The 26748-nt window shown below is 45.2% G+C and overlaps 1 protein-coding gene across 1 annotated transcript in view; it reads right to left on the reverse strand.

The window, feature by feature from the left end:
• LOC139386326 (tumor necrosis factor receptor superfamily member 19L-like) overlaps positions 1-26748 on the reverse strand; it is a 51881-nt gene that overhangs the window by 17299 nt on the left and 7834 nt on the right. Inside the window, exons 2-6 of the mRNA XM_071131849.1 lie at positions 8103-8177; positions 7900-7992; positions 4624-4808; positions 3919-3968; positions 3539-3805 (exon numbers count right to left, since the gene is read on the reverse strand). Coding sequence (XP_070987950.1) covers positions 3539-3805; positions 3919-3968; positions 4624-4808; positions 7900-7992; positions 8103-8150 — 643 coding nt within the window. The 5' untranslated portion in view covers positions 8151-8177. The remainder of the gene's footprint in view (positions 1-3538; positions 3806-3918; positions 3969-4623; positions 4809-7899; positions 7993-8102; positions 8178-26748) is intronic.

A 26748-nucleotide genomic window follows, 5' to 3' on the forward strand; every position in this document is an offset into this window, starting at 1 on the left:
ACTACTGTCTATGAAAAGGGCTGAAAGAAGAGATGTGTTTGTGCCCTGGGATTGTGAGAGGTGTAGTCGTGACACAGCTACCGTCTGTACCAGAGGACCTTCATTTCCCTCTGCCCTTAGAGACATAATCGTATGTTCATTCAGGGCCCTCCTTGTGTTCTGCTTCCCAGTGTGTGAGCAACAGGACATGTGATGCCCATGAGTGTCCCCTTACGTATAAAGATGTGTGCCTTTCTAAACAACCATTGAAGAGCTAAAACTAGGTTACCCATATTGGGGGAAGGCTTTGAAAATAGATGCCAGGTTTGAAATAGAGTCTGAGGAGTCAGGGTTACTGTCGAGACCCAGTTTTTGTAAAGTGATATGATCTAATTTTGACAATAGGATAGGGTTAAATGTTAGAATTGGGATTTTTCTAATCTGAAAAATGTGATTCTGATCCTCTGGAATAGGGATAAGGATTTGGTAATCCAATCTAACCTTAAATCAGGATTGTATGTCATTAAAGGATCCCACCGTACCTTCTCCACTATGCAATCTGGTTTCAGAGCTGGTCATGGGTGCACCTCAGCCACGCTCAAGGTCCTAAACGATATCTTAACCGCCATCGATAAGAGCCATTACTGTGCAGCCGTCTTCATCGACCTGGCCAAGGCTTTTGACTCTGTCAATCACCACATCCTCATCGGCAGACTCGACAGCCTTGGTTTCTCAAATGATTGCCTCGCCTGGTTTACCAACTACTTCTCTGATAAGAGTTCAGTGTGTCAAATTGGAGGGCCTGTTGTCCGGACCTCTGGCAGTCTCTATGGGGCCACAGGGTTCAATCCTCGGGCCGAATCTCTTCTCTGTATACATCAATGATGTTGCTCTTGCTGCTGGTGATTCTCCGATCCACCTCTACGCAGATGACACCATTCTGTATACTTCTGACCCCTCTTTGGACACTGTGTTACCTAACCTTCAATGCCATACAACTCTCCTTCCGTTGCCTCCAATTGCTCTTAAATGCTAGTAAAACTAAATGCATGCTCTTCAACCGATCGCTGTCTGCACCTACCCGCCAGTCCAACATCACTACTCTGGACGGCTCTGACTTAGAATATGTGGACAACTACAAATACCTAGGTGTCTGGTTAGACTGTAAACTCTCCTTCCAGACCCACATCAAACATCTACAATCCAAAATTAAATCTAGAATTGGCTTCCTATTTCACAACAAAGCATCCTTCACTCATGCTGCCAAACATACTCTTGTAAAACTGACCATCCTACTGATCCTCGACTTCGGTGATGTCATCTATAAAATAGCCTCCAGCACTCTACTCACAAACTGGATGCAGTCTATCACAGTGCAATCCATTTTGTCACCAAAGCCCCATACACTACCCACCATTGCGACCTGTACGCTCTCGTTGGTTGGCCCTCGCTTCATACTCGTCGCCAAACCCACTGGCTACAGGTTATCTACAAGTCTTTGCTAGGTAAAGCCCCGCCTTATCTCAGCTCACTGGTCACCATAGCAGCACCCACTCGTAGCACGCGCTCCAGGAGGTATATCTCACTGGTCACCCCCAAAGCCAATTCCTCCTTTGGTCGTCTTTCCTTACAGTTCTCTGCTGCCAATGACTGGAACGAACTGCAAAAATCACTGAAGCTGGAGACTCATATCTCCTCACTAGCTTTAAGCACCAGCTGTCAGAGCAGCTCACAGATCACTGCACCTGTACATAACCCATCTGTAAACAGCCCATCTATCTACCTACCTCATCCCCATACTGGTATTTATTTATTTATCTTGTTCCTTTGCACCCCAGTATCTCTACTTGCACATTCATCTTCTGCACATCTACCACTCCAGTGTTTAATTGCTATATTGTAATTACTTCACCACCATGGCCTATTTATTGCCTTAACTCCCTTATCTCACCTCATTTACACTCACTGTACATAGACTTTTTGTTTTCTTTTGTTCTACTGTATTATTGACTGTATGTTTTGTTTATTCCATGTGCAACTCTGTGTTGTTGTATGTGTCGAATTGCTACGCTTTATCTTGGCCAGGTCGCAGTTGCAAATGAGAACTTGTTCTCAACTAGCCTACCTGGTTAAATAAAGGTAAAGAAATGTGTAGATGTAGTACCACAACCCGACCAGTAGATGGCAAGGCGTAGTACTGTTCAAAGCACTAAAAATCTATCCAGATTCTTTGATCTTGATATTGTGGTATCTGGATCAGAATTATCTTATCCGATTATTTTCTAAAAAAAAAAACAGGCTCAACAGCGATTAAAAGGCTGGATACCAAATAAAAGGATTAAAGGATCCGGATAATTATGAAAAACTGGGCCCTGGTGTCTCCTCTGGTCATGAAAAACTGGGCCCTGGTGTCTCCTCTGGTCATGAAAAACTGGGCCCTGGTGTCTCCTCTGGTCATGAAAAACTGGGCCCTGGTGTCTCCTCTGGTCATGAAAAACTGGGCCCTGGTATCTCCTCTGGTCATGAAAAACTGGGCCCTGGTGTCTCCTCTGGTCATGAAAAACTGGGCCCTGGTGTCTCCTCTGGTCATGAAAAACTGGGCCCTGGTGTCTCTTCTGGTCATGAAAAACTGGGCCCTGGTGTCTCCTCTGGTCATGAAAAACTGGGCCCTGGTGTCTCCTCTGGTCATGAAAAACTGGGCCCTGGTGTCTCCTCTGGTCATGAAAAACTGGGTTCTGGTGTCTCCTCTGGTCATGAAAAACTGGGCTCTGGTGTCTCCTCTGGTCATGAAAAACTAGGCCCTGGTGTCTCCTCTGGTCATGAAAAACTAGGCCCTGGTGTCTCCTCTGGTCATGAAAAACTGTGCTCTGGTGTCTCCTCTGGTCATGAAAAACTGGGCCCTGGTGTCTCCTCTGGTCATATAAAACTGGGCCCTGGTGTCTCCTCTGGTCATAACAAACTGGGCCCTGGTATCTCCTCTGGTTATGAAAAACTGGGCCCTGGTGTCTCCTCTGGTCATCCAAAATATCAGTTCATTCATTGTTGTAAGGACCCTTGAAAACACTTATTCAAGAGAAAATCTAAAAGGCACAGCCCAGATACCTGTGTCTCTGTGTCTGTGTCTCTGTGTCTGTGTCTGTGTCTCTGTGTCTGTGTCTCTGTGTCTGTGTCTCTGTGTCTGTGTCTGTGTCTCTGTGTCTGTGTCTGTGTCTGTCTCTGTCTCTGTCTCTGTGTCTCTCTCTCTGTGTCTCTGTCTCTGTCTCTGTGTCTCTGTCTCTGTGTCTCTGTCTCTGTCTCTGTGTCTCTCTCTCTGTGTCTCTCTCTCTGTCTCTCTCTCTCTGTCTCTCTCTCTCTGTCTCTCTCTCTCTGTCTCTCTCTCTCTGTCTCTCTCTCTCTGTCTCTCTCTCTCTGTCTCTCTCTCTCTGTCTCTCTCTCTCTCTGTCTCTGTCTCTCTCTCTCTGTCTCTGTCTCTCTCTCTCTCTGTGTCTCTCTCTGTGTCTCTCTCTGTGTCTCTCTCTGTGTCTCTCTCTGTGTCTCTCTCTGTGTCTCTCTCGCTCACCCTCTTTCTGTGGTGTAGCATTCTCCTCATCTCCTCCCTCCTTCTCAGCAGTGCAGTTGTATCCTTTCTTCTTGAGGATATTACAGATGAGGATCCCCAGGAGTCCCATCACACAGAAGATTGGCACCAGGGCGAACACTGCATACTCTGTACTCTTCTCCTCCGGGCTCCGTACTGCTGTACCGTTCACCGGCAGGCCGCCACTGCCCGTCGAGCCCTTATCCACCGTACGCACCACGCGCACGTGGGTAGACTGGGCAGGGGGGGCTGGGGAGAGAGAAAGTGAGAGAATACGGCCCTGTTAAAACCATTATTCCTCCAGTGAAAACATAACAGATTCAACTATTTGTTGGCGTGATATTGATTCTGTCCACACTCACCTCTCACACAGGCCAGGGTGGAGGCTGTCCTCCCAGCAGTGGCGTGGAACCTGGTGGCACCAACACAGGCACATATTAATATCACAACAGAACAATACCATGTTATCATAGTAGTGTATTCATATCATGGTCATTTAGCAGACGCTCTTATCCAGACAAACTTACTATTGGTGCATTCGTCTTAAGGTAGCTAGGTGAGACAACCACATATCACAGTCCTAGTAAGTAAAACTTTTCCAACTGACCATATTTAAAGGTCAACAGTCTATTTCTGTAGAGAGTGGTGGTCCTGGTCGGAGGGTAGAGACATGCTAACCGGGCTATACAGTGACTGGTCAGGATACAAGCATTTCGATACACCCGCAAATAACATCTGCTAAACACATGTGAACAATTCGATTTGATTTGATACTTCAGTGCTACAGTTAGGTAGCTGGGCTGGTGTCTATATATGGAGATGTATGACTACAGTAATACACCTGTTTACTAAGCAGGGCCACTGAGAGAGAGAGATTATTGTGTTGCAGTATTGTTTTACAGCAGAAGAATCATTCAACCGTTTTGCCTGTATCTAATGTGGCTTATGAAGAAAAACACATGCTTGTTGGTGCTTGTTGGTACTTGTTGGTACTTGTCGAACTTGTTTGGTGAATATTGAGATTACAAAGGGAGAGGGTAGAGATTGTCTTGTATGTGGATACATACCCATACAGACAGTCTCCGCAGACAGCATCAGAGTGCGATGTACCAGAGGTCACAACCTTTTTGTTGAGGACCCCACAGGAGGAATGTGGGCGGCATTGATCAGAGTCATAGCTGTCCGAAAAAGTACCAGCTGGACAAGATTGGCATCGGATCGCCTCGCCTGGCCCCTCGACCTGCCAGCAAGCCTGTTCAATAAGGTGTTCCAAAATAACTAACACTGCCGTTTTGGACAGAAACTAAGATACATTACCTATTTTTCGGATTCATATGTACACATTTTCATATGAAACCGATTATTTTTTATATATACAGTTGATGTTGGAAGTTCACACCTTAGTCAAATAAATTTAAACTCATTTTTTCAAAATTCCTGACATTTAATCCTAGCAAAACATCCCTGTTAGTTAAGATCACCACATTATTTTAAGAATGTGAAACAGAATAATAGTAGAGATAATTATTTATTTCAGCTTTTATTTCTTTCATCACATTCCCAGTGGGTCAGACGTTTACATACACTCAATTAGTATTTGGTAGTATTGTCTTTAAATTGTTTAACTTGGGTCAAACGTTTAGGGTAGCCTTCCACAAGCTTCCCACAATAAGTTGGGTGAATTTTGGCCCATTCCTCCTGACACAGCTGGTGTAACTGAGTCAGGTTTGTAGGCCTCCTTGCTCGCAAAACACTTTTTCAGTTCTGCCCACACATTTTCTATAGGATTGAGGTCAGGGCTTTGTGATGGCCACTCCAATACCTTGACTTTGTTGTCCTTAATCCATTTTGCAACAACTTTGGAAGTATTCTTGGGGTCATTGTCCATTTGGAAGACCCATTTACGACCAAGCTTTAACTTCCTGACTGATATATTGAAGCAACATCTCAAGACATCCACATAATTTTCCTGCCTCATGATGCCATCTATTTTGTGAAGTGCCCCAGTTCCTCCTGCAGCAAAGCACCCCCACAACATGATGCTGCCACCCCCGTGCTTCACGGTTGGGATGGTGTTCTTCGGCTTGCAAGCGTCCCCCTTTTTCTTCCAAACATAACGATGGTCATTATGGCCAAACAGTTCTATTTTTGTTTCATCAGACCAGAGGACATTTCTCCAAAAAGTAAGATCTTTGTCCCCATGTGCGGTTGCAAACCGTAGTCTGGCTTTTTTACGGCGGTTTTTACTCCTTGCTGAGTGGCCTTTCAGGTTATGTCGATATAGGACTCATTTTACTGTGGATATAGATACTTTTGTACCTGTTTCCTCCAGCATTTTCCCAAGGTCCGTTGCTGTTGTTCTGGGATCGATTTGCACTTTTCGCACCAAAGTACATTAATCTCCTTCCTGAGTGGTATGACGGCTGCGTGGTCCCATGGTGTTTATACTTGCATACTATTGTTTGTAAAGATGAACGTGGTAACTTCAGACGATTGGAAATTGCTCCCAAGTATGAACCAGACTTGTGGAGGTCTACAATTATTTCTCTGAGGTCTTGGCTGATTTCTTTTGATTTTCTCATGATGTCAAACAAAGAGGCACTGAGTTTGAAGGTAGGCCTTGAAATACATCCACAGGTAGACCTCCAATTGACTAAAATTATGTCAATTAGCCTATCAGACGCTTCTAAAGCCATGACATCATTTTCTGGAATTTTACAAGCTGTTTAAAGGCACAGTTAACTTAGTGTATGTAAACTTCTGATCCACTGGAATTGTGATACAGTGAAATTATAAGTGAAATAATCTGTCTGAAAACAATTGTTGGAAAAATGACTTGTGTCATGCACAAAGTAGATGTCCTAACCGACTTGCCAAAACTATAGTTTGTTAACAAGAAATTTGTGGAGTGGTTGAAAATGGAGTTTTAATGACTCCAACCTAAGTTTATGTAAACCTCCGACTTCAACTGTATATATATATTAGGCATGTATCAACAAATTAACAAAAACATAGTACAGATGTGGGATCTTAATTTGACCAGTGCTGTCGTGGCAAAACAATCCTGCAGCAACAGGATTTTAACGTATAGTCCATGATGTTGCTTCATCGGTGGTTAGTCTATTGGACAAAAGAACGCCACATGTAAAGTGGAATACTGTCAATATAACCATGTGTTAACGTAGGTTTTCAGTGAATTTATGTTAATCCAAGCTCATCTGTTCTTCCTACCCTGCAGGAAAATTCTCAGCAACAAAAGAGTGATCAAATTAAGATCCTACATCTGCATATTGGTCGTATCTAAAATAAGAGCAGACCCACTGGGAAAAGTTGTTTCAAAGTTGTTTCACCGTCATTTCAATGAAACTACGTTGAACCAACGTGGAGTAGACGTTGAATTGACATCTGTTCCCAGTGGGGAGAAACACAACTTCCATGCAGTGAGAAGGAGGAGAAAGTGGAGAGGTGGCCTCTGTTGACAGAGGGATCCACGGTGGTAATGTAGTGGAAGATAGGGTGGGGGGTTTGGCCTGTATAGTGACAAGTGAGTTATAAAAATACATTTAGGATGACAGGGTAATGAGAGGTGAGTTAGGATGACAGGGTAATGAGAGGTGAGTTAGGATGACAGGGTAATGAGAGGTGAGTTAGGATGACAGGGTAATGAGAGGTGAGTTAGGATGACTGGGTAATGAGAGGTGAGTTAGGATGACAGGGTAATGAGAGGTGAGTTAGGATGACAGGGTAATGAGAGGTGAGTTAGGATGACAGGGTAATGAGAGGTGAGTTAGGATGACAGGTTTAATGAGAGCTGAGTTAGGATGACAGGGTAATGAGAGGTGAGTTAGGATGACAGGGTAATGAGAGGTGAGTTAGGATGACAGGGTAATGAGAGGTGAGTTAGGATGACAGGGTAATGAGAGGTGAGTTAGGATGACAGGGTAATGAGAGGTGAGTTAGGATGACAGGGTAATGAGAGGTGAGTTAGGATGACAGGGTAATGAGAGGTGAGTTAGGATGACAGGGTAATGAGAGGTGATTTAGGATGACTGGGTAATGAGAGGTGAGTTAGGATGACAGGGTAATGAGAGGTGAGTTAGGATGACTGGGTAATGAGAGGTGAGTTAGGATGACAGGGTAATGAGAGGTGAGTTAGGATGACAGGGTAATGAGAGGTGAGTTAGGATGACTGGGTAATGAGAGGTGAGATAGGATGACAGGGTAATGAGAGGTGAGTTAGGATGACAGGGTAATGAGAGGTGAGTTAGGATGACAGGGTAATGAGAGGTGAGTTAGGATGACAGGGTAATGAGAGGTGAGTTATGTTAGATCTTCTGTCCTACCTTGATTGGCTCTTGGCCACTGGGGCACTCCAGACACACACACCCCTCCCCCCACCGACACTGCACGGCTACAGTCCCTCCAGTGCCAAACACCTGGAATACACACACAGATCAGTGACACAAATAATGACACACACACACACACACACACACACACACACACACACACACACACACACACACACACACACACACACACACACCGTGAGAAGGACAAGAGCTGAGCAGCAAAGGTGGTTCCTCATCTTCATCCAGGTATTCTTCTATGAACATATGATCTAGAAAAGAGAGGATCATGGGACAACGGGTGAGCTATAGTCAGGGAGGAAATCGAATGCATAATCAAGAAGTCTGGTTTTGCCTGAAGAGATAGACCTCTGACTAAAGCGTGATTCAACATGTGTCAGGGGGCTGGGGTCAATCTGTGATATCTGGAGTACTTCTCCTGTCTTATCCGGTGTCCTGTGTGAATTTAACTAGGATCCCTCTAATTCTCTCTCCCTCCCGGAGGACCGGAGCCCTAGGACCATGCCTCAGGACTACCTGGCCTGATGACTCCTTGTTGTCCCCAGTCCACCTGGCCGTGCTGCTGCTCCAGTTTCAAATGTTCTGCCTGTGGTATGGAACACTGACCTGTTCACAGGACATGCTACCTTGTCCCAGACCTGCTGTTTTTGACTCTCTCTCTCTCTACCGCACCTGATGCCTCTAACTCTGAATGATCGGCTATGAAAAGCCAACTGACATTTACTCCTGAGGTGCTGACCTGTTGCACCCTCTACAACCACTGTGATTATTATTATTTGACCATGCTGGTCATTTATGAACGTTTGAACATCTTGGCCATGTTCTGTTATAATCTCCACCCGGCACAGCCAGAAGAGGACTGGCCACCCATCATAGCCTGGTTCCTCTCTAGGTTCTTCCTAGGTTAATGCCTTTCTAGGGAGTTTTTCCTAGCCACCGTGCTTCTACATCTGCATTACTTGCTGTTTACAGGAACAACCTGACATAACACACTCCTGAATCATTACAGTAATAACCTGACATAACACACTCCTGATTCATTACAGTAATAACCCGACATAACACACTCCTGAATCATTACAGTAACAACCTGACATAACACACTCCTGATTCATTACAGTAATAACCCAACATAACACACTCCTGAATCATTACAGTAATAACCCGACATAACACACTCCTGAATCATTACAGTAATAACCCGACATAACACACTCCTGAATCATTACAGTAATAACCCAACATAACACACTGCTGAATCATTACAGTAATAACCCGACATAACACACTCCTGAATCATTACAGTAACAACCTGACATAACACACTCCTGAATCATTACAGTAATAACCTGACATAACACACTCCTGAATCATTACAGTAATAACCCGACATAACACACTCCTGAATCATTACAGTAATAACCTGACATAACACACTCCTGATTCATTACAGTAATAACCCGACATAACACACTCCTGAATCATTACAGTAACAACCTGACATAACACACTCCTGATTCATTACAGTAATAACCCAACATAACACACTCCTGAATCATTACAGTAATAACCTGACATAACACACTCCTGATTCATTACAGTAATAACCCGACATAACACACTCCTGAATCATTACAGTAATAACCCGACATAACACACTCCTGAATCATTACAGTAATAACCCGACATAACACACTCCTGAATCATTACAGTAATAACCTGACATAACACACTCCTGAATCATTACAGTAACAACCTGACATAACACACTCCTGAATCATTACAGTAATAACCTGACATAACACACTCCTGAATCATTACAGTAATAACCCGACATAACACACTCCTGAATCATTACAGTAACAACCTGACATAACACACTCCTGAATCATTACAGTAACAACCTGACATAACACACTCCTGAATCATTACAGTAATAACCTGACATAACACACTCCTGAATCATTACAGTAACAACCTGACATAATAAATACTGTCACAACAATGACTGAGAGACAGGTACAGGCTGGTAAATAGTATTGAGGTAACAGCCATTGTTCATGGACAGTGGACACAGGTCAGACAGTGACACAAAGAGATATTCTGAGGTGACAGCAGAGCCACAAATAGATAGTTTGGTCATGGAGGTTTCTAAGAATACATCATATAATTACAGTTGAAGTCGGAAGTTTACATACACTTAGGTTGGAGTCATTAAAACTCGTTTTTCAACAACTCCACAAATGTCTTGTTAACAAACTATAGTTTTGGAAAGTCGGTTAGGACATCTACTTTGTGCATGACACAAGTCATTTTTCCAACAATCGTTTACAGACAGATTATTTCACTTAAATTTCCCTGTATCACAATTCCAGTGGGTCAGAAGTTTACATACACTAAGTTGACTGTGCCTCTAAACACCTTGGAAATTTCCAGAAAATTATGTCATGGCTTTAGAAGCTTCTGATAGGCTAATTGACATCATTTGAGTCAACTGGAGGTGTACCTGTGGATGTACCTTCAAACTCAGTGCCTCTTTGCTTGACATCATGGGAAACTCAAAATAAATCTGCCAAGATCTCCACAATTCTGGTTCATCCTTGGGAGCAATTTCCAAACGCCTGAAGGTAACACGTTCATCTGTACAAACAATAGTATGCAAGTATAAACACCATGGGACCACGCAGCCGTCATACCGCTCAGGAAGGAGACGCGTTTCTGTCTCCAAGAGATGGACAATGACCCCAAGCATACTTCTAAAGTTGTGGCAAAATGACTTAAGGACAACAAAGTCCAGGTATTTAACTAGGCAGGTCAGTTAAGAACAAACTCTTATTTTCAATGACGGCCTAGGAACAGTGGGTTAACTGCCTTGTTCAGGGGCAGAACAACAGATAGGACCTTTTACCTTGTCAGCTCAGGGATTCGATCTTGCAACCTTGGAGTGGAGTGGCCATCACAAAGCCCTGACCGGAGGTATACGGAGCCCCCTGCATTGTGGTACGGAGCTCCATTTGGCCTCTGGAGGCTCCGCAATTGTGTCACACCCTCTATATGGAGCCTCCGACCACATTTTTGTCTCTATCATAAAAAGGCTTAAAACTAGACATCAGGAGAGATGTTTCAATGGAAAAGAGAGTGAGCCATTAAACTCTCCTGACCTAAAATGCCCCATTCCCTCCGTCCCTCTCTCTGCAATGCTCTCTCTCCCTCCTTCCCTCTCTCTTCCTCCTTCCCTCTCTCTCTCCCTCCTTCCTTCTCTCTGCAATGTTCTCTCTCCCTCCTTCCCTCTCTCTGCAACGCTCTCTCTCCCTCCTTCCTTCCTACTTTCTGCAACGCTCTCTCTCTCCATCCTTCCTTCCTTCTCTGTGCAACGCTCTCTCTCTCTCCTTCCCTCTCTCTCCCTCCTTCCCTCTCTCTCCCTCCGTCCCTCTCTCTGCAACGCTCTCTCTCCCTCAGTCCATCTCTCTGCAACGCGCTCTCTCTCCCTCCTTCCCTCTCTCTGCAACGCTCTCTCTCTCCCTCCTTCCCTCTCTCTGCAACGCTCTCTCTCTCCAACGCTCTCTCTCCCTCCGTCCCTCTCTCTGCAACGCTCTCTCTCCCTCCTTCCTTCCTTCTCTCTGCAACGCGCTCTCTCTCCCTCCGTCCCTCTCTCTGCAACGCTCTCGCTCTCCCTCCTTCCTTCTCTGTGCTGTTCCACTGAGACAAAGTGGAAAGTTGTCCAGCAGCTAAATAAAGGAACAATTAACTTTCAGAGGATTCCTCTCCTCTCTGTGGTCAATAAACCACAGAGACCGAGACCGAGACAGAGAGACAGAGACAGAGAGACAGAGACAGAGGCAGAGACAGAGAGAGAGACAGAGAGAGAGAGAGAGAGAGAGAGAGCGAGAGAGAGAGAGAGGAGTGGGCAAACTCACCCCAGACTGGCAGTGGACTTGGACTCAGTTGCCCTGGCAACAGACTGAGGATGCTACGGATGATGCTACAATGCTGAGTCAAGGAAATAGACACACTGTTTGGGTCTCTCTCTTTCTACCAGACACACACACACACACACACTGTTCTCTCAGTTGGGCAGAGAGGTCCGTGACACAAGCAAAGTGAACTTGCACAAACCTTACACTGCCTAGTCTTACAGAGCACTCAGAGTGGCACACACACACTCTCTCTCTCTCATTTGAACACACACACACATACATGTACATACACACTTAGTATTCTCTCTCTTAGGCTAGGCTGACTGCAGTGTACCTGTGACTGAATAACTGTCATCATTTATACTGTCCCTCTCACCAGCCACACCCCTTCCTGCTCACTGGCCCTGCCCCTATATGCTCTCCACCACCCTCTGCTCACGTATATACACACACACACACACACACACGCATGCATGGACACACATACACACACAAGCAAGCATAGACACACGCATGCATAGACACACACACACACACACAAGCATGCATAGACACACACACACACACAAGCAAGCATAGACACACACGCATGCATAGACACACACACACACACACACACACACAAGCATGCATAGACACGCACACACAAGCATGCATAGACACACACACACAAGCATGCATAGACACACACATATGCATACACAGTGATTAGACAGGGTAAAGTATTGGTTATGACCGGTGACACTAACTAATAATGTTTTGCTGTGTGGTCTGGGGTCAACATCACACTGTCCAGTACTGGGCTCACCTTAAACACACACACACCTGGTGATTTGAATGATGTATGCCTTTGTATGCTATTCCTTACTGTTCTACACAGTCCTACTAAACAGTTGGATATTTACATCTGCTCTACACAGTCCTACTAAACAGTTGGACATTTACATCTGCTCTACACAGTCCTACTAAACAGTTGGATATTTACATCTGTTATACACAGTCCTACTAAACAGTTGGATATTTACATCTGCTCTACACAGTCCTACTAAACAGTTGGATATTTACATCTGCTCTACACAGTCCTACTAAACAGTTGGATATTTACATCTGTTCTACACAGTCCTACTAAACAGTTGGATATTTACATCTGCTCTACACAGTCCTACTAAACAGTTGGATATTTACATCTGCTCTACACAGTCCTACTAAACAGTTGGATATTTACATCTGCTCTACACAGTCCTACTAAACAGTTGGATATTTACATCTATTCTACACAGTCCTACTAAACAGTTGGATATTTACAGTACATCTGTTCTACACAGTCCTACTAAACAGTTGGATATTTACATCTGCTCTACACAGTCCTACTAAACAGTTGGATATTTACATCTGCTCTACACAGTCCTACTAAACAGTTGGACATTTACATCTGCTCTACACAGTCCTACTAAACAGTTGGACATTTACATCTGCTCTACACAGTCCTACTAAACAGTTGGATATTTACATCTGCTCTACACAGTCCTACTAAACAGTTGGACATTTACATCTGCTCTACACAGTCCTACTAAACAGTTGGATATTTACATCTGCTCTACACAGTCCTACTAAACAGTTGGATATTTACATCTGTGTACCATGACTAAACTGAGGGCAGTGGGGTGTGTGTGTGTGTCTCGGCTGTTAATTAACTTAACACAGGTCTGGAAAGCACTCCCATCCTCCCAGTCCCACACACTTCCAGAAAGAACCTCTGCAGATTCATGCCTCTGAACCAACGCCAAACGATCTCTTAGTACCCACAAGCACATACAAAACATTTTCACATACAACATTTGAGTTTCAGATTTTTCGCCCGAGGACCTAAACATGGCGGCTGTGTCAAATGACAGGGTTCCGGGGAATCATTTCTGGGAGAGGGAGAAAGATAAACTGAGAGGGAGAACGATAAACTGAGAGGGAGAAAGATAAACTGAGAGTGAGAAAGATAAACTGAGAGGGAGAAAGATAAACTGAGAGGGAGAACGATAAACTGAGAGGGAGAACGATAAACAGAGGGAGAACGATAAACTGAGAGGGAGAACGATAAACTGAGAGGGAGAACGATAAACTGAGAGGGAGAACGATAAACTGAGAGGGAGAAAGATAAACTGAGAGGGAGAACGATAAACTGAGAGGGAGAAAGATAAACAGAGGGAGAAAGATAAACTGAGAGGGAGAAAGATAAACTGAGAGGGAGAAAGATAAACTGAGAGGGAGAAAGATAAACTGAGGGAGAAAGATAAACAGAGGGAGAACGATAAACTGAGAGGGAGAAAGATAAACTGAGAGGGAGAAAGATAAACTGAGAGGGAGAACGATAAACTGAGAGGGAGAAAGATAAACTGAGAGGGAGAAAGATAAACAGAGGGAGAACGATAAACAGAGGGAGAACGATAAATTGAGAGGGAGAACGATAAACTGAGAGGGAGAAAGATAAACAGAGAGGGAGAAAGATAAACAGAGGGAGAACGATAAACTGAGAGGGAGAACGATAAACTGAGAGGGAGAAAGATAAACTGAGAGGGAGAAAGATAAACTGAGAGGGAGAACGATAAACAGAGGGAGAACGATAAACAGAGGGAGAATGATAAACTGAACTGAGAGGGAGAACGATAAACTGAGAGGGAGAAAGATAAACAGAGGGAGAATGATAAACTGAACTGAGAGGGAGAACGATAAACTGAGAGGGAGAAAGATAAACTGAGAGGGAGAAAGATAAACTGAGAGGGAGAAAGATAAACTGAGAGGGAGAAAGATAAACAGAGGGAGAAAGATAAACAGAGGGAGAACGATAAACTGAGAGGGAGAACGATAAACAGAGGGAGAACGATAAACTGAGAGGGAGAAAGATAAACTGAGAGGGAGAAAGATAAACTGAGAGGGAGAAAGATAAACAGAGGGAGAAAGATAAACAGAGGGAGAACGATAAACTGAGAGGGAGAACGATAAACAGAGGGAGAACGATAAACTGAACTGAGAGGGAGAACGATAAACAGAGGGAGAACGATAAACAGAGGGAGAATGATAAACTGAACTGAGAGGGAGAACGATAAACTGAGAGGGAGAAAGATAAACAGAGGGAGAACGATAAACTGAGAGGGAGAAAGATAAACTGAGGGAGAAAGATAAACAGAGGGAGAACGATAAACTGAGAGGGAGAACGATAAACTGAGAGGGAGAAAGATAAACAGAGGGAGAAAGATAAACTGAGAGGGAGAACGATAAACTGAGAGGGAGAAAGATAAACAGAGGGAGAAAGATAAACTGAGAGGGAGAAAGATAAACAGAGGGAGAAAGATAAACTGAGAGGGAGAACGATAAACTGAGAGGGAGAAAGATAAACAGAGGGAGAAAGATAAACAGAGGGAGAAAGATAAACTGAGAGGGAGAACGATAAACTGAGAGGGAGAAAGATAAACAGAGGGAGAAAGATAAACAGAGGGAGAAAGATAAACTGAGAGGGAGAAAGATAAACTGAGAGGGAGAAAGATAAACTGAGAGGGAGAAAGATAAACTGAGAGGGAGAACGATAAACAGAGGGAGAAAGATAAACAGAGGGAGAACGATCATCTGAGAGTTTAAAAAAACACCACATCAAACAACAAAAATGATGAGATGAGTTGCCTCTCTAAACTGAGGGTGAGCTAGAGAGAGGGAAAGATGGATAGAGAGAGAGAAGGACAGAGAGAAAAAGAGGAGAGGTCGACAGACAGGTTTACATTAGCCGATAAGGCGTGATATTTAGACCCTTGGTTAAAGGGGTTGGATGTAGGCTAATTACAGGTCGTTGGCCAGGTATATTGCTACACTGCCTTAAGAAGCTGTGGCTTTGGGACAGCTTGAGAAAAACCTCTTGATCAATAAAACCACGAGAAGGAACAAAACCGGACAAGCAATTAACAGTTGGCGTTTTGGAACTTGTCAAGTAACAAATTGGAATGATTTGGGAGCGTCCTTTTAGGAACCATGGGGTGTGAACATGTCTGCTGCAGTCCAGCACCAACACCCCAGATGAAAGTAATCCACCAATCATCAAACTCTGATCAAGAGAATCCTTTGAATGGTTTCCAGGAGTGAAACCAGAGAACATTGACCTAAATGTTTTCTACTTTGTCTCCCCCCTATCACTTCCCTCCTCTCTCCCCCTCTCTCTTCCATCCCTCCTCTCTCCCCTCCCTCCTATCCCTCCTCTCTCCCCTCCCTCCTATCCCTCCTCTCTCTCCTCTCTTTTCCATCCCTCCTCTCTCTCCTCTCTTTTCCATCCCTCCTCTCTCTCCTCTCTTTTCCATCCCTCCTCTCTCTCCTCTCTTTCCATCCCTCTCTCTCTCTCTCTCTCTCTCTCTCTCTCTCTCTCTCTCTCTCTCTCTCTCTCTCTCTCTCTCTCTCTCTCTCTCTCTCTCTCTCTCTCTCTCTCTCTCTCTCTCTCTCTCTCTCTCTCTCTCTCTCTCTCTCTCTCTCTCTCTCTCTCTCTCTCTCTCTCTCTCTCTCTCATCCCTCCCTCTTCCTCTCTACCCCATCCCTCTTCTATCCCGCTCACTACCCCTTTCTCAGTCTCTCCTCTCTTCCATCCCGCTAACCAATTCAGACTCATTCACTTTCATGCAGATGTAGAGAGGCAATGAGAGGCATGCAGATGTAGAGGAAATGAGAGGCACGCAGATGTAGAGAGGAAATGAGAGGCATGCAGATGTAGAGAGGCAATGAGAGGCATGCAAATGTAGAGAGGAAATGAGGCACACAGATGTAGAGAGGAAATGAGGCACACAGATGTAGAGAGGAAATGAGGCACACATATGTAGAGAGGAAATGAGGCACACAGATGTAGAGAAGAAATGAGAGGCACGCAGATGTAGAGCGATGGACTGAGGAATAGAGTGTGAAGTAACTGAAAATAACTGAAAACTCCATAAATGCACTGAACTATAATAAAGAACCAACAAACGCAGAAGATGGTACTGAAAATGAAAAAACAAAGGATAGAAAGGAATAGGAAGTTAAGAACAGTGAAGAGAATGAGAATTACAATGTAAATCTGGTCAGCTGTGTTAAACAGTAATTATTGGGCTTTGACAAACTCCCCCATCATATGATGCCCACTGTTTGACGGTCAAGTTTTTGTTTGTTAGCGGGCTGAAAAAGACAAAATGAATAGATGGCATAAACATGTGCATCATTACACGGTGGTTTTGGGTGAAGTCTGAAATCACCGCCAAAGTGTGTCAAGTATTTTTCTGGGCCCATGATGTCATGCTTGGCCACACTGAGAAAAACCTTGGGGTTAAAGAAACAGGGATGTAGGAGGCATGAAACCACTACAGTCACAAAAAGAGTGACTGGAATAAGTCTGCGAGAGCTCTATTTTTTAATATAGGTATCTCCTGGGGTACATGATCCCTGCCAGCATTCTCCTTGTCTTATCTTTTTTTACTTCTATTGGGGAGGGAGGGGGGGGGATTTAATGAAGCACAATCAAGATAATATTCCACCCTCTCAGCTTGTGCAGTGTTAATCTGACTGGGGAGGAGAGAGAAACCAACCAGATACACACACAATCTCTTACAGAGACACAGTAGAGACTATGTGATGTCACTGGGGTAAAATTCCACTGAAATGACATAGTGACATCCCTCACTCGTGGTGCGTCAGAGAGACAAACACACAGAGCCATAGAATTCGTATTAGTGGACAGGATAACACACAGAGCCATAGAATTCGTATTAGTGGACAGGATAACACACAGAGCCATAGAATTCGTATTAGTGGACAGGATAACACACAGAGCCATAGAGTTAGTGGACAGGATAACACACAGAGCCATAGAGTTAGTGGACAGGATAACACACAGAGCCATATAGTTAGTATTAGAGGACAGGATAACACACAGAGCCATAGAGTTAGTATTAGAGGACAGGATAACACACAGAGCCATAGAGTTAGTGAACAGGATAACACACAGAGCCATAGAGTTAGTGGACATGATAACACACAGAGCCATAGAGTTAGTGGACATGATAACACACAGAGCCATAGAGTTAGTATTAGTGGACAGGATAACACACAGAGCCATAGTTAGTGGACAGGATAACACACAGAGCCGTAGAGTTAGTGGACAGGATAACACACAGAGCCATAGAATTAGTATTAGTGGACAGGATAACACACAGAGCCATAGAATTAGTATTAGTGGACAGGATAACACACAGAGCCATATAATTAATATTAGTGGACAGGATAACACACAGAGCCATAGAGTTAGTGGACAGGATAACACACAGAGCCATATAATTAGTATTAGTGGACAGGATAACACACAGAGCCATATAATTAGTATTAGAGGACAGGATAACACACAGAGCCATATAATTAGTATTAGTGGACAGGATAACACACAGAGCCATAGAGTTAGTGGACAGGATATCACACAGAGCCATAGAGTTAGTGGACAGGATATCACACAGAGCCATAGAGTTAGTGGACAGGATAACACACAGAGCCATAGAGTTAGTGGACATGAAAACACACAGAGCCATAGAGTTAGTGGACAGGATAACACACAGAGCCATAGAATTAGTATTATAGTGGACAGGATAAAACACAGAGCCATAGAGTTAGTGGACAGGATAACACACAGAGCCATAGAGTTAGTATTATAGTGGACAGGATAACACACAAAGCCATAGAGTTAGTGGACATGATAACACACAGAGCCATAGAATTAGTGGACAGGATAACACACAGAGCCATAGAATTAGTGGACAGGATAACACACAGAGCCATAGAGTTAGTGGACAGGATAACACACAGAGCCATAGAGTTAGTGGACAGCATAACACACAGAGCCATAGAATTAGTATTAGTGGACAGGATAACACACAGAGCCATAGAGTTAGTGGACAGGATAACACACAGAGCCATAGAGTTAGTATTATAGTGGACAGGATATCACACGGAGCCATAGAGTTAGTGGACATGATAACACACAGAGCCATATAATTAGTATTATAGTGGACAGGATAACACACAGAGCCATAGAATTAGTGGACAGGATAACACACAGAGCCATAGAGTTAGTGGACAGGATATCACACAAAGCCATAGAGTTAGTGGATAGGATAACACACAGAGCCATAGAGTTAGTGGACAGGATAACACACAGAGCCATAAAGTTAGTGGACAGGATAACACACAGAGCCATAGAGTCTACTCTACAAACTTGTTGGATGCATTTTCTGTTTGTTTTTGTTGTGTTTCAGTTCATTTTGTGTCCAATATGAATTAATGGTAAATAACGTCATTTAACGTCATTTTGGAGTCAGTCTTGTCTCATCGCTGCAACTCCCGTACAGACTGGGGAGAGGCGAAGTTCGAGAGCCGAAACACAACCCAACAGAGACACACTGCCCACTTAACCCAAAAGCCAGCCGCACCGATGTGTCAGAGGAAACACCGTACACCTGGTGACTGTGTCAGCGTGCACTGCGTCCGGGCCGCCACAAGAGTCGCTAGAGCGCGATGAGAAAAGGATATCCCTGCCGGCCAAACCCTCTCCTTACCCGGACGACGCTGGGCCAATTGTGCACCACCCCCATGGGTCTCCCAGTCACGGCCGGCTGCGACAGAGCCTGGACTCAAACCCAGAATCTCTAGTGGCACAGCTTCACTGTGATGCAGAGCCTTAGACCACTGCCCCACTCAGGAGGCCCTATCACAAATGTTTAAAAAAACAGGACAAATCTGAGGGGGCACGTGCCCTTGTGTCTCTTATGGGCATGACTCCTATGGTGGGAATGATAACCAGCTCTCGGGAATGTTAAATGACTCCATGAGTGTGTGTGTGTGTGTGTGTGTGTGTGTGTGTGTGTGTGTGTGTGTGTGTGGACTGTGTATGAGCAGGGGTTTAGTCATGGGTGTTACAGTCGAGGCAGGTGCTACTTTCCTCATCTCTTCTCCTTTCCTAACTATCAGTTTACCTCCTACAGTATGCCCACATTTCACACACATATACTTTATACATCATAAACACTTTAGTTGGGTTCAATATCTTTATGAAAAATATGCTGCCTGCGGAAATTCAAGGTCTCAATTTCCTGCTGAATGCCATGTCATTACTTGGTGGTTGTTCTGTTTTTCAGACACAGTCATAGTTAGGCAGTTAGGCATCCAACATGGCTGCTGAAATAGTTGCATGAATGACTGAGGCTAGGCTCCAAACCATCACAGAATATTCAGTTCTGCCTGGCCTCGTTCAGGGGCAGAACAACAGATTTTCACCTTGTGTCATATATACACATATTCATATACATAGCTCATATATCAAGCACATATATTAAGCCGCCTGACTCAAGTCATTGCACACACCCCTGTCCAAACAGGAAGCACCCTAGCCCCAGCCATAAACTGCCAGTTTCAGTTCCCCTTATCTCAAGACTCCTGGACACACAGACACTTCATCGCACGAACACACACACCTCACTCCCCCTCTACTGGTCGGGTGCCAAGAGCAGAGGACTCTGCTGTGCACCAATGGGGCTCCTGCTCTGGCTGGAGCAGGCCCGCCTCCAACTCTTCGGGACCAGTCAGAAGACCAACACGACAAGACTCCACCTACATTATTCCATGTATAAAATCTGTTGCAACCTCTGTCTAGGTCCCTTTTCAGCTGACTCCTTACTGAGTTATATGACTAGGTCCGTGCACGTTAAACTGCAGGACAAGATATCTTTTGACTCAATAAACTGCCTTTTTGTTACAACTGAAATCCACTCTGTCCAGCGTCCATGATTTGGTCTCACTCTCCTGTAATTCAACAAACACTTGTCAGCTCGAGGGATCCAATCTTGCAACCTTACAGTTAACTAGTCCAACGCAATAACGACCTGCCTCTCTCTCGTTGCACTCCACAAGGAGACTGCCTGTTACGTGAATGAAGTAAGCCAAGGTAAGTTGCTAGCTAGTTAAACTTATCTTATAAAAAACAATCAATCATAATCACTAGTTAACTACACATGGTTGATGATATTTCTAGATATTATCTAGCGTGTCCTGCGTTGCATCTGACTGAGCATACAAGATTACAAGTATCTAAGTATCTGACTGAGCGGTGGTAGGCAGAAGCAGGCGCGTAAACATTCTTTCAAACAGCACTTTCGTGCGTTTTGCCAGCAGCTCTTCGTTGTGCGTCAAGCATTGCACTGTTTATGACTTCAAGCCTATCAACTCCTGAGATGAGGCTGGTGTAACCGAAGTGAAATGGCTGGCTAGTTAGCGTGAGCTAATAGCGTTTCAAACGTCACTCACTCTGAGCCTTCTAGTAGTTGTTCCCCTTGCTCTGCATGGGTAACGCTGCTTCGATGGTGGCTGTTGTCGTTGTGTTGTTGGTTCGAGCCCAGAGAGGAGCGAGGAGAGGGACGGAAGCTATACTGTTACACTGGCAATACTAAAGTGCCTATAAAAACATCCAATCGCCAAAGGTTAATGAAATACAAATGGTATAGAGGGAAATAGTCCTATAATTCCTATAATAACTACAACCTAAAACTTCTTACCTGGGAATATTGAAGACTCATGTTAAAAGGAACCACCAGATTTCATATGTTCTCATGTTCTGAGCAAGGAACTGAAACGTTAGCTTTCTTACATAGCACATATTGCACTTTTACTTTCTTCTCCAACACTTTGTTTTTGCATTATTTAAACCAAATTGAACATGTTTCATTATTTACTTGAGGCTAAATATTTTTTGGGGATCTATTATATTAAGTTAAAAAAAGTGTTCATTCAGTATTGTTGTAATTGTCATTATTACAACAACAAAAAAACACAAAAAAATTGTCCGATTAATTGGTATCGGCACTTTTGGTCCTCCAATAATCGGTATCGGTGTGGGCGTTGAAAAATCATTATCAGTCGACCTCTAGTGTGTGTGTATGTATGTATGTATGCATGTATGCATGTATGCGTGTGTGTGTGTGTATGTGTTCTTGTATGTGTGTGTGTGTATGTGTGTATGTGTGTGTGTATGTATGTATGTATGTGTAACCGATGTGAAATGGCTAGCTAGTTAGCGGTGGTGCGCGCTAATAGCGTTTCAATCGGTGACGTCACTCGCTTTGAGACCTTGAAGTAGTGGGCCGCGGCTTTTGTGGAGCAATGGGTAACGATGCTTCGTGGGTGACTGTTGTCTGTGTGTGCAGAGAGTCCCTGGTTCGCGCCCTGGTCGGGGCGAGGGGACGGACTAAAGTTATACTGTTACATATGTACGTATGCATGTATGTGTGTGCATGTATGTATGTATGTATGTATGTATGTGTGTGTTTGTGCGTGTGTGTTTGTGCGTGCGTGTGTGTGCGTGACTAGGTTTGGCTGGATGTAGCTGTGGCCACCATCTTGCTCAGTTTGTCAACAGTGTGGCTTTTGTCGCTTCTCGTTTTCTAAGATGGCTGCCACTCCTGTGGTCTCTCTTCTGTGGCTTCAGCTGACCCCAGTTCTGAAGAGGACATTCCTAAAGTCATGTACTCCCTGACATCTCACACTTTGACCTTGAATGAATAGATGGTTTCACCCTTTCTTCCTTCTCCCCTAGACCCACCCCTCTTCATAATATATTAGCCCCTCCCATCTCCTGGATTCATCCAATCAAATTAACAAAAGAGAGAGCAGAAAAGCCTTTGGTTATAATCACAAATATTTCAGAGGAAATTGAGATGTGGTTCATCAGGTGTGTGTGTGCTTCTGTGTGTCCATTTTATAGAATTAGAGAACCTAATTCCAATGCCGTGTTTCTGAGCATCTCCTGAAACTTGTATTTCCGCTGCGTGTCTAAAACCGAGATCACTGGGATACAGCTCTCCGGGTTCGGGAATGGTTCCCCATCTGGCTCGTGTCTCACAGTCTCTGGAATGGTTATCCATCTGGCTCGTGTCTCAGAGTCTCAGGAATAGCTCCCCATCTGGCTCGTGTCTCAGGAATAGCTCCCCATCTGGCTCGTGTCTCAGGAATAGTTCCCCATCTGGCTCGTGTCTCAGGAAGAGTTCCCCATCTGGCTCGTGTTTCAGAAATAGTTCCCCATCTGGCTCGTGTCTCAGTCTCTGGAATAGTTCCCCATCTGGCTCGTGTCTCAGTCTCTGGAATAGTTCCCCATCTGTCTCGTGTCTCAGAGTCTCAGGAATAGTTCCCCATCTGGCTCGTGTTTCAGAAATAGTTCCCCATCTGGCTTGTGTCTCAGGAATAGTTTCCCATATGGCTCGTGTCTCTGGAATGGTTCCCCATCTGGCTCGTGTCTCAGAGTCTCAGGAATAGTTCCCCATCTGGCTCGTGTCTCAGGAATAGTTCCCCATCTGGCTCGTGTCTCAGGAATAGTTCCCCATCTGGCTCGTGTCTCAGGAATAGTTCCCCATCTGGCTCGTGTCTCAGGAATAGTTCCCCATCTGGCTCGTGTCTCTGGAATAGTTCCCCATCTGGCTCATGTCTCAGAGTCTCTGGAATAGTTCCCCATCTGGCTCGTGTTTCAGAAATAGTTCCCCATCTGGCTCGTGTCTCAGGAATAGTTCCGCATCTGGCTCGTGTCTCAGGAATAGTTCCCCCTCTGGCTCGTGTCTCAGGAATAGTTCCCCATCTGGCTGGTGTCTCAGGAATAGTTCCCCATCTGGCTCGTGTCTCAGGAATAGTTCCCCATCTGGCTCGTGTCTCAGGAATAGTTCCCCATCTGGCTCGTGTCTCAGGAATAGTTCCCCATCTGGCTCGTGTCAGTCTCTGGAATAGTTCCCCATCTGGCTCGTGCCTCAGAGTCTCAGGAATAGTTCCCCATCTGGCTCGTGTCTCTGGAATAGTTCCCCATCTGGCTCATGTCTCAGAGTCTCTGGAATAGTTCTCCATCTGGCTCGTGTTTCAGAAATAGTTCCCCATCTGGCTCGTGTCTCAGGAATAGTTCCGCATCTGGCTCGTGTCTCAGGAATAGTTCCCCCTCTGGCTCGTGTCTCAGGAATAGTTCCCCCTCTGGCTCGTGTCTCAGGAATAGTTCCCCATCTGGCTCGTGTCTCAGGAATAGTTCCCCATCTGGCTCGTGTCTCTGGAATAGTTCCCCATCTGGCTCATGTCTCAGAGTCTCTGGAATAGTTCCCCATCTGGCTCGTGTTTCAGAAATAGTTCCCCATCTGGCTCGTGTCTCAGGAATAGTTCCGCATCTGGCTCGTGTCTCAGGAATAGTTCCCCCTCTGGCTCGTGTCTCAGGAATAGTTCCCCATCTGGCTGGTGTCTCAGGAATAGTTCCCCATCTGGCTCGTGTCTCAGGAATAGTTCCCCATCTGGCTCGTGTCTCAGGAATAGTTCCCCATCTGGCTCGTGTCTCAGGAATAGTTCCCCATCTGGCTCGTGTCAGTCTCTGGAATAGTTCCCCATCTGGCTCGTGCCTCAGAGTCTCAGGAATAGTTCCCCATCTGGCTCGTGTCTCTGGAATAGTTCCCCATCTGGCTCATGTCTCAGAGTCTCTGGAATAGTTCCCCATCTGGCTCGTGTTTCAGAAATAGTTCCCCATCTGGCTCGTGTCTCAGGAATAGTTCCGCATCTGGCTCGTGTCTCAGGAATAGTTCCCCCTCTGGCTCGTGTCTCAGGAATAGTTCCCCCTCTGGCTCGTGTCTCAGGAATAGTTCCCCATCTGGCTCGTGTCTCAGGAATAGTTCCCCATCTGGCTCGTGTCTCAGGAATAGTTCCCCATCTGGCTCGTGTCAGTCTCTGGAATAGTTCCCCATCTGGCTCGTGTCTCAGAGTCTCAGGAATAGTTCCCCATCTGGCTCGTGTCTCAGAGTCTCAGCAATAGTTCCAGGTCTGGCTCGTGTTTCAGAAATAGTTCCCCATCTGGCTCGTGTCTCAGGAATAGTTTCCCATATGGCTCGTGTCTCAGGAATAGTTCCCCATCTGGTTCGTGTCTCAGGAATAGTTCCCCATCTGGTTCGTGTCTCAGGAATAGTTCCCCATCTGGCTCGTGTCTCAGGAATAGTTCCCCATATGGTTCGTGTCTCAGGAATAGTTCCCCCTCTGGCTCGTGTCTCAGAGTCTCTGGAATAGTTACCCATCTGGCTCGTGTCTCAGAGTCTCAGCAATAGTTCCCCATCTGGCTCGTGTTACAGAAATAGTTCCCCATCTGGCTCGTGTCTCAGGAATAGTTCCCCATATGGTTTGTGTCTCAGAAATAGTTCCCCTTCTGGCTCGTGTCTCAGGAATAGTTCCCCATATGGTTTGTGTCTCAGGAATAGTTCCCCCTCTGGCTCGTGTCTCAGAGTCTCTGGAATAGTTCCCCATCTGGCTCGTGTTTCAGAAATAGTTCCCCATCTGGCTCGTTTCTCAGGAATAGTTCACCATCTGGCTCGTGTCTCAGGAATAGTTCCGCATCTGGCTCGTGTCTCAGGAATAGTTTCCCATCTGGCTCATGTTTCAGAAATAGTTCCCCACCTGGTTCGTGTCTCAGGAATAGTTCCCCCTCTGGCTCGTGTCTCAGAAATAGTTCCCCATCTGGCTCGTGTCTCAGGAATAGTTCCCCATCTGGTTCGTGTCTCAGGAATAGTTCCCCATCTGGTTCGTGTCTCAGGAATAGTTCCCCATATGGTTCGTGTCTCAGGAATAGTTCCCCATATGGTTCGTGTCTCAGGAATAGTTCCCCCTCTGGCTCGTGTCTCAGTGTCTCTGGAATAGTTCCCCATCTGGCTCGTGTCTCAGGAATAGTTCCCCCTCTGGCTCGTGTCTCTGGAATAGTTCCCCATCTGGTTCGTGTCTCAGGATTAGTTCCCCCTCTGGCTCGTGTCTCAGAAATAGTTCCCCATATGGTTCGTGTCTCAGGAATAGTTCCCCATATGGTTTGTGTCTCAGGAATAGTTCCCCTTCTGGCTCGTGTCTCAGGAATAGTTCCCCCTCTGGCTCGAGTCTCAGGAATAGTTCCCCCTCTGGCTCGTGTCTCTGGAATAGTTCCCCCTCTGATCACTAGGACTAGGATATAGCGTTCCAGGTCTGAAATAGTTCCCCCTCTAGCTCGTGTTGCAGTCTCTCCTTCAATTACAATGTTCCTGAGCCCTGCGTCCAGAGAACTGGGCCCAGGTCGAATTCAGATTTGGGATTGAAGTGGGAATTTCCTTGGCAGGGATATTCTTGGCTGACATTGGGATGGGGACCGCAGTGGCACGGGCCGCCTGGATGTGTTCCCAACTGCTCCATTTCCTGTATGTACGGCAGGACAGACGGACGGCTTCATAACAGCCCAGCCACACCGCTGTATCCTACACACACACACAGGCCAAAATGTTTTTAAGTCGGGGCATTAAACGTTTCCAAGGTGTGTAGGAGAGTCAAAGTAAGATCCACAACTTACAAAGAATATACCTGACCCGTTAACTATTACCATAGATCATGTATGACTTTGTACAGTGTGTGTGTGTGTGTTCCCAGTGAATACAGTGTAATGTGTGTAGTTTAGGTTGGTTTCCTCCTCTTGTCCCAAATACTCAGAGGTGAGAGGCTGCAGTAAGCTTCCTGTTGCTGTTGGAGTAACCACAGTTACAGTCACTATCAGCTGGGACATTTAAGAGCTTGATTGTGGTGTCTCCTCTTTTCTGTCTGTCTGCCTGTAGGTCTGCCTGTTTGTCTGTCTGTCTGTCTGTTGAGGCATGCTGGCTGACATTCCTTTCACTCCTTCTCCTCCTCCTTATCCACTGTTCTTATCCTCTTCCTTTCTCTCCTTATCCACTGTTCTTAACCTCTCCCTTTCACTCCTTATCCACTGTTCTTAACCTCTCCCTTTCACTCCTTATCCACTGTTCTTATCCTCTTCCTTTCACTCCTTATCCGCTGTTCTTAACCTCTCCCTTTCACTCCT

This window comes from Oncorhynchus clarkii, chromosome 27, assembly GCF_045791955.1.
Source record: "Oncorhynchus clarkii lewisi isolate Uvic-CL-2024 chromosome 27, UVic_Ocla_1.0, whole genome shotgun sequence".
NCBI lineage: Eukaryota > Metazoa > Chordata > Actinopteri > Salmoniformes > Salmonidae > Oncorhynchus > Oncorhynchus clarkii.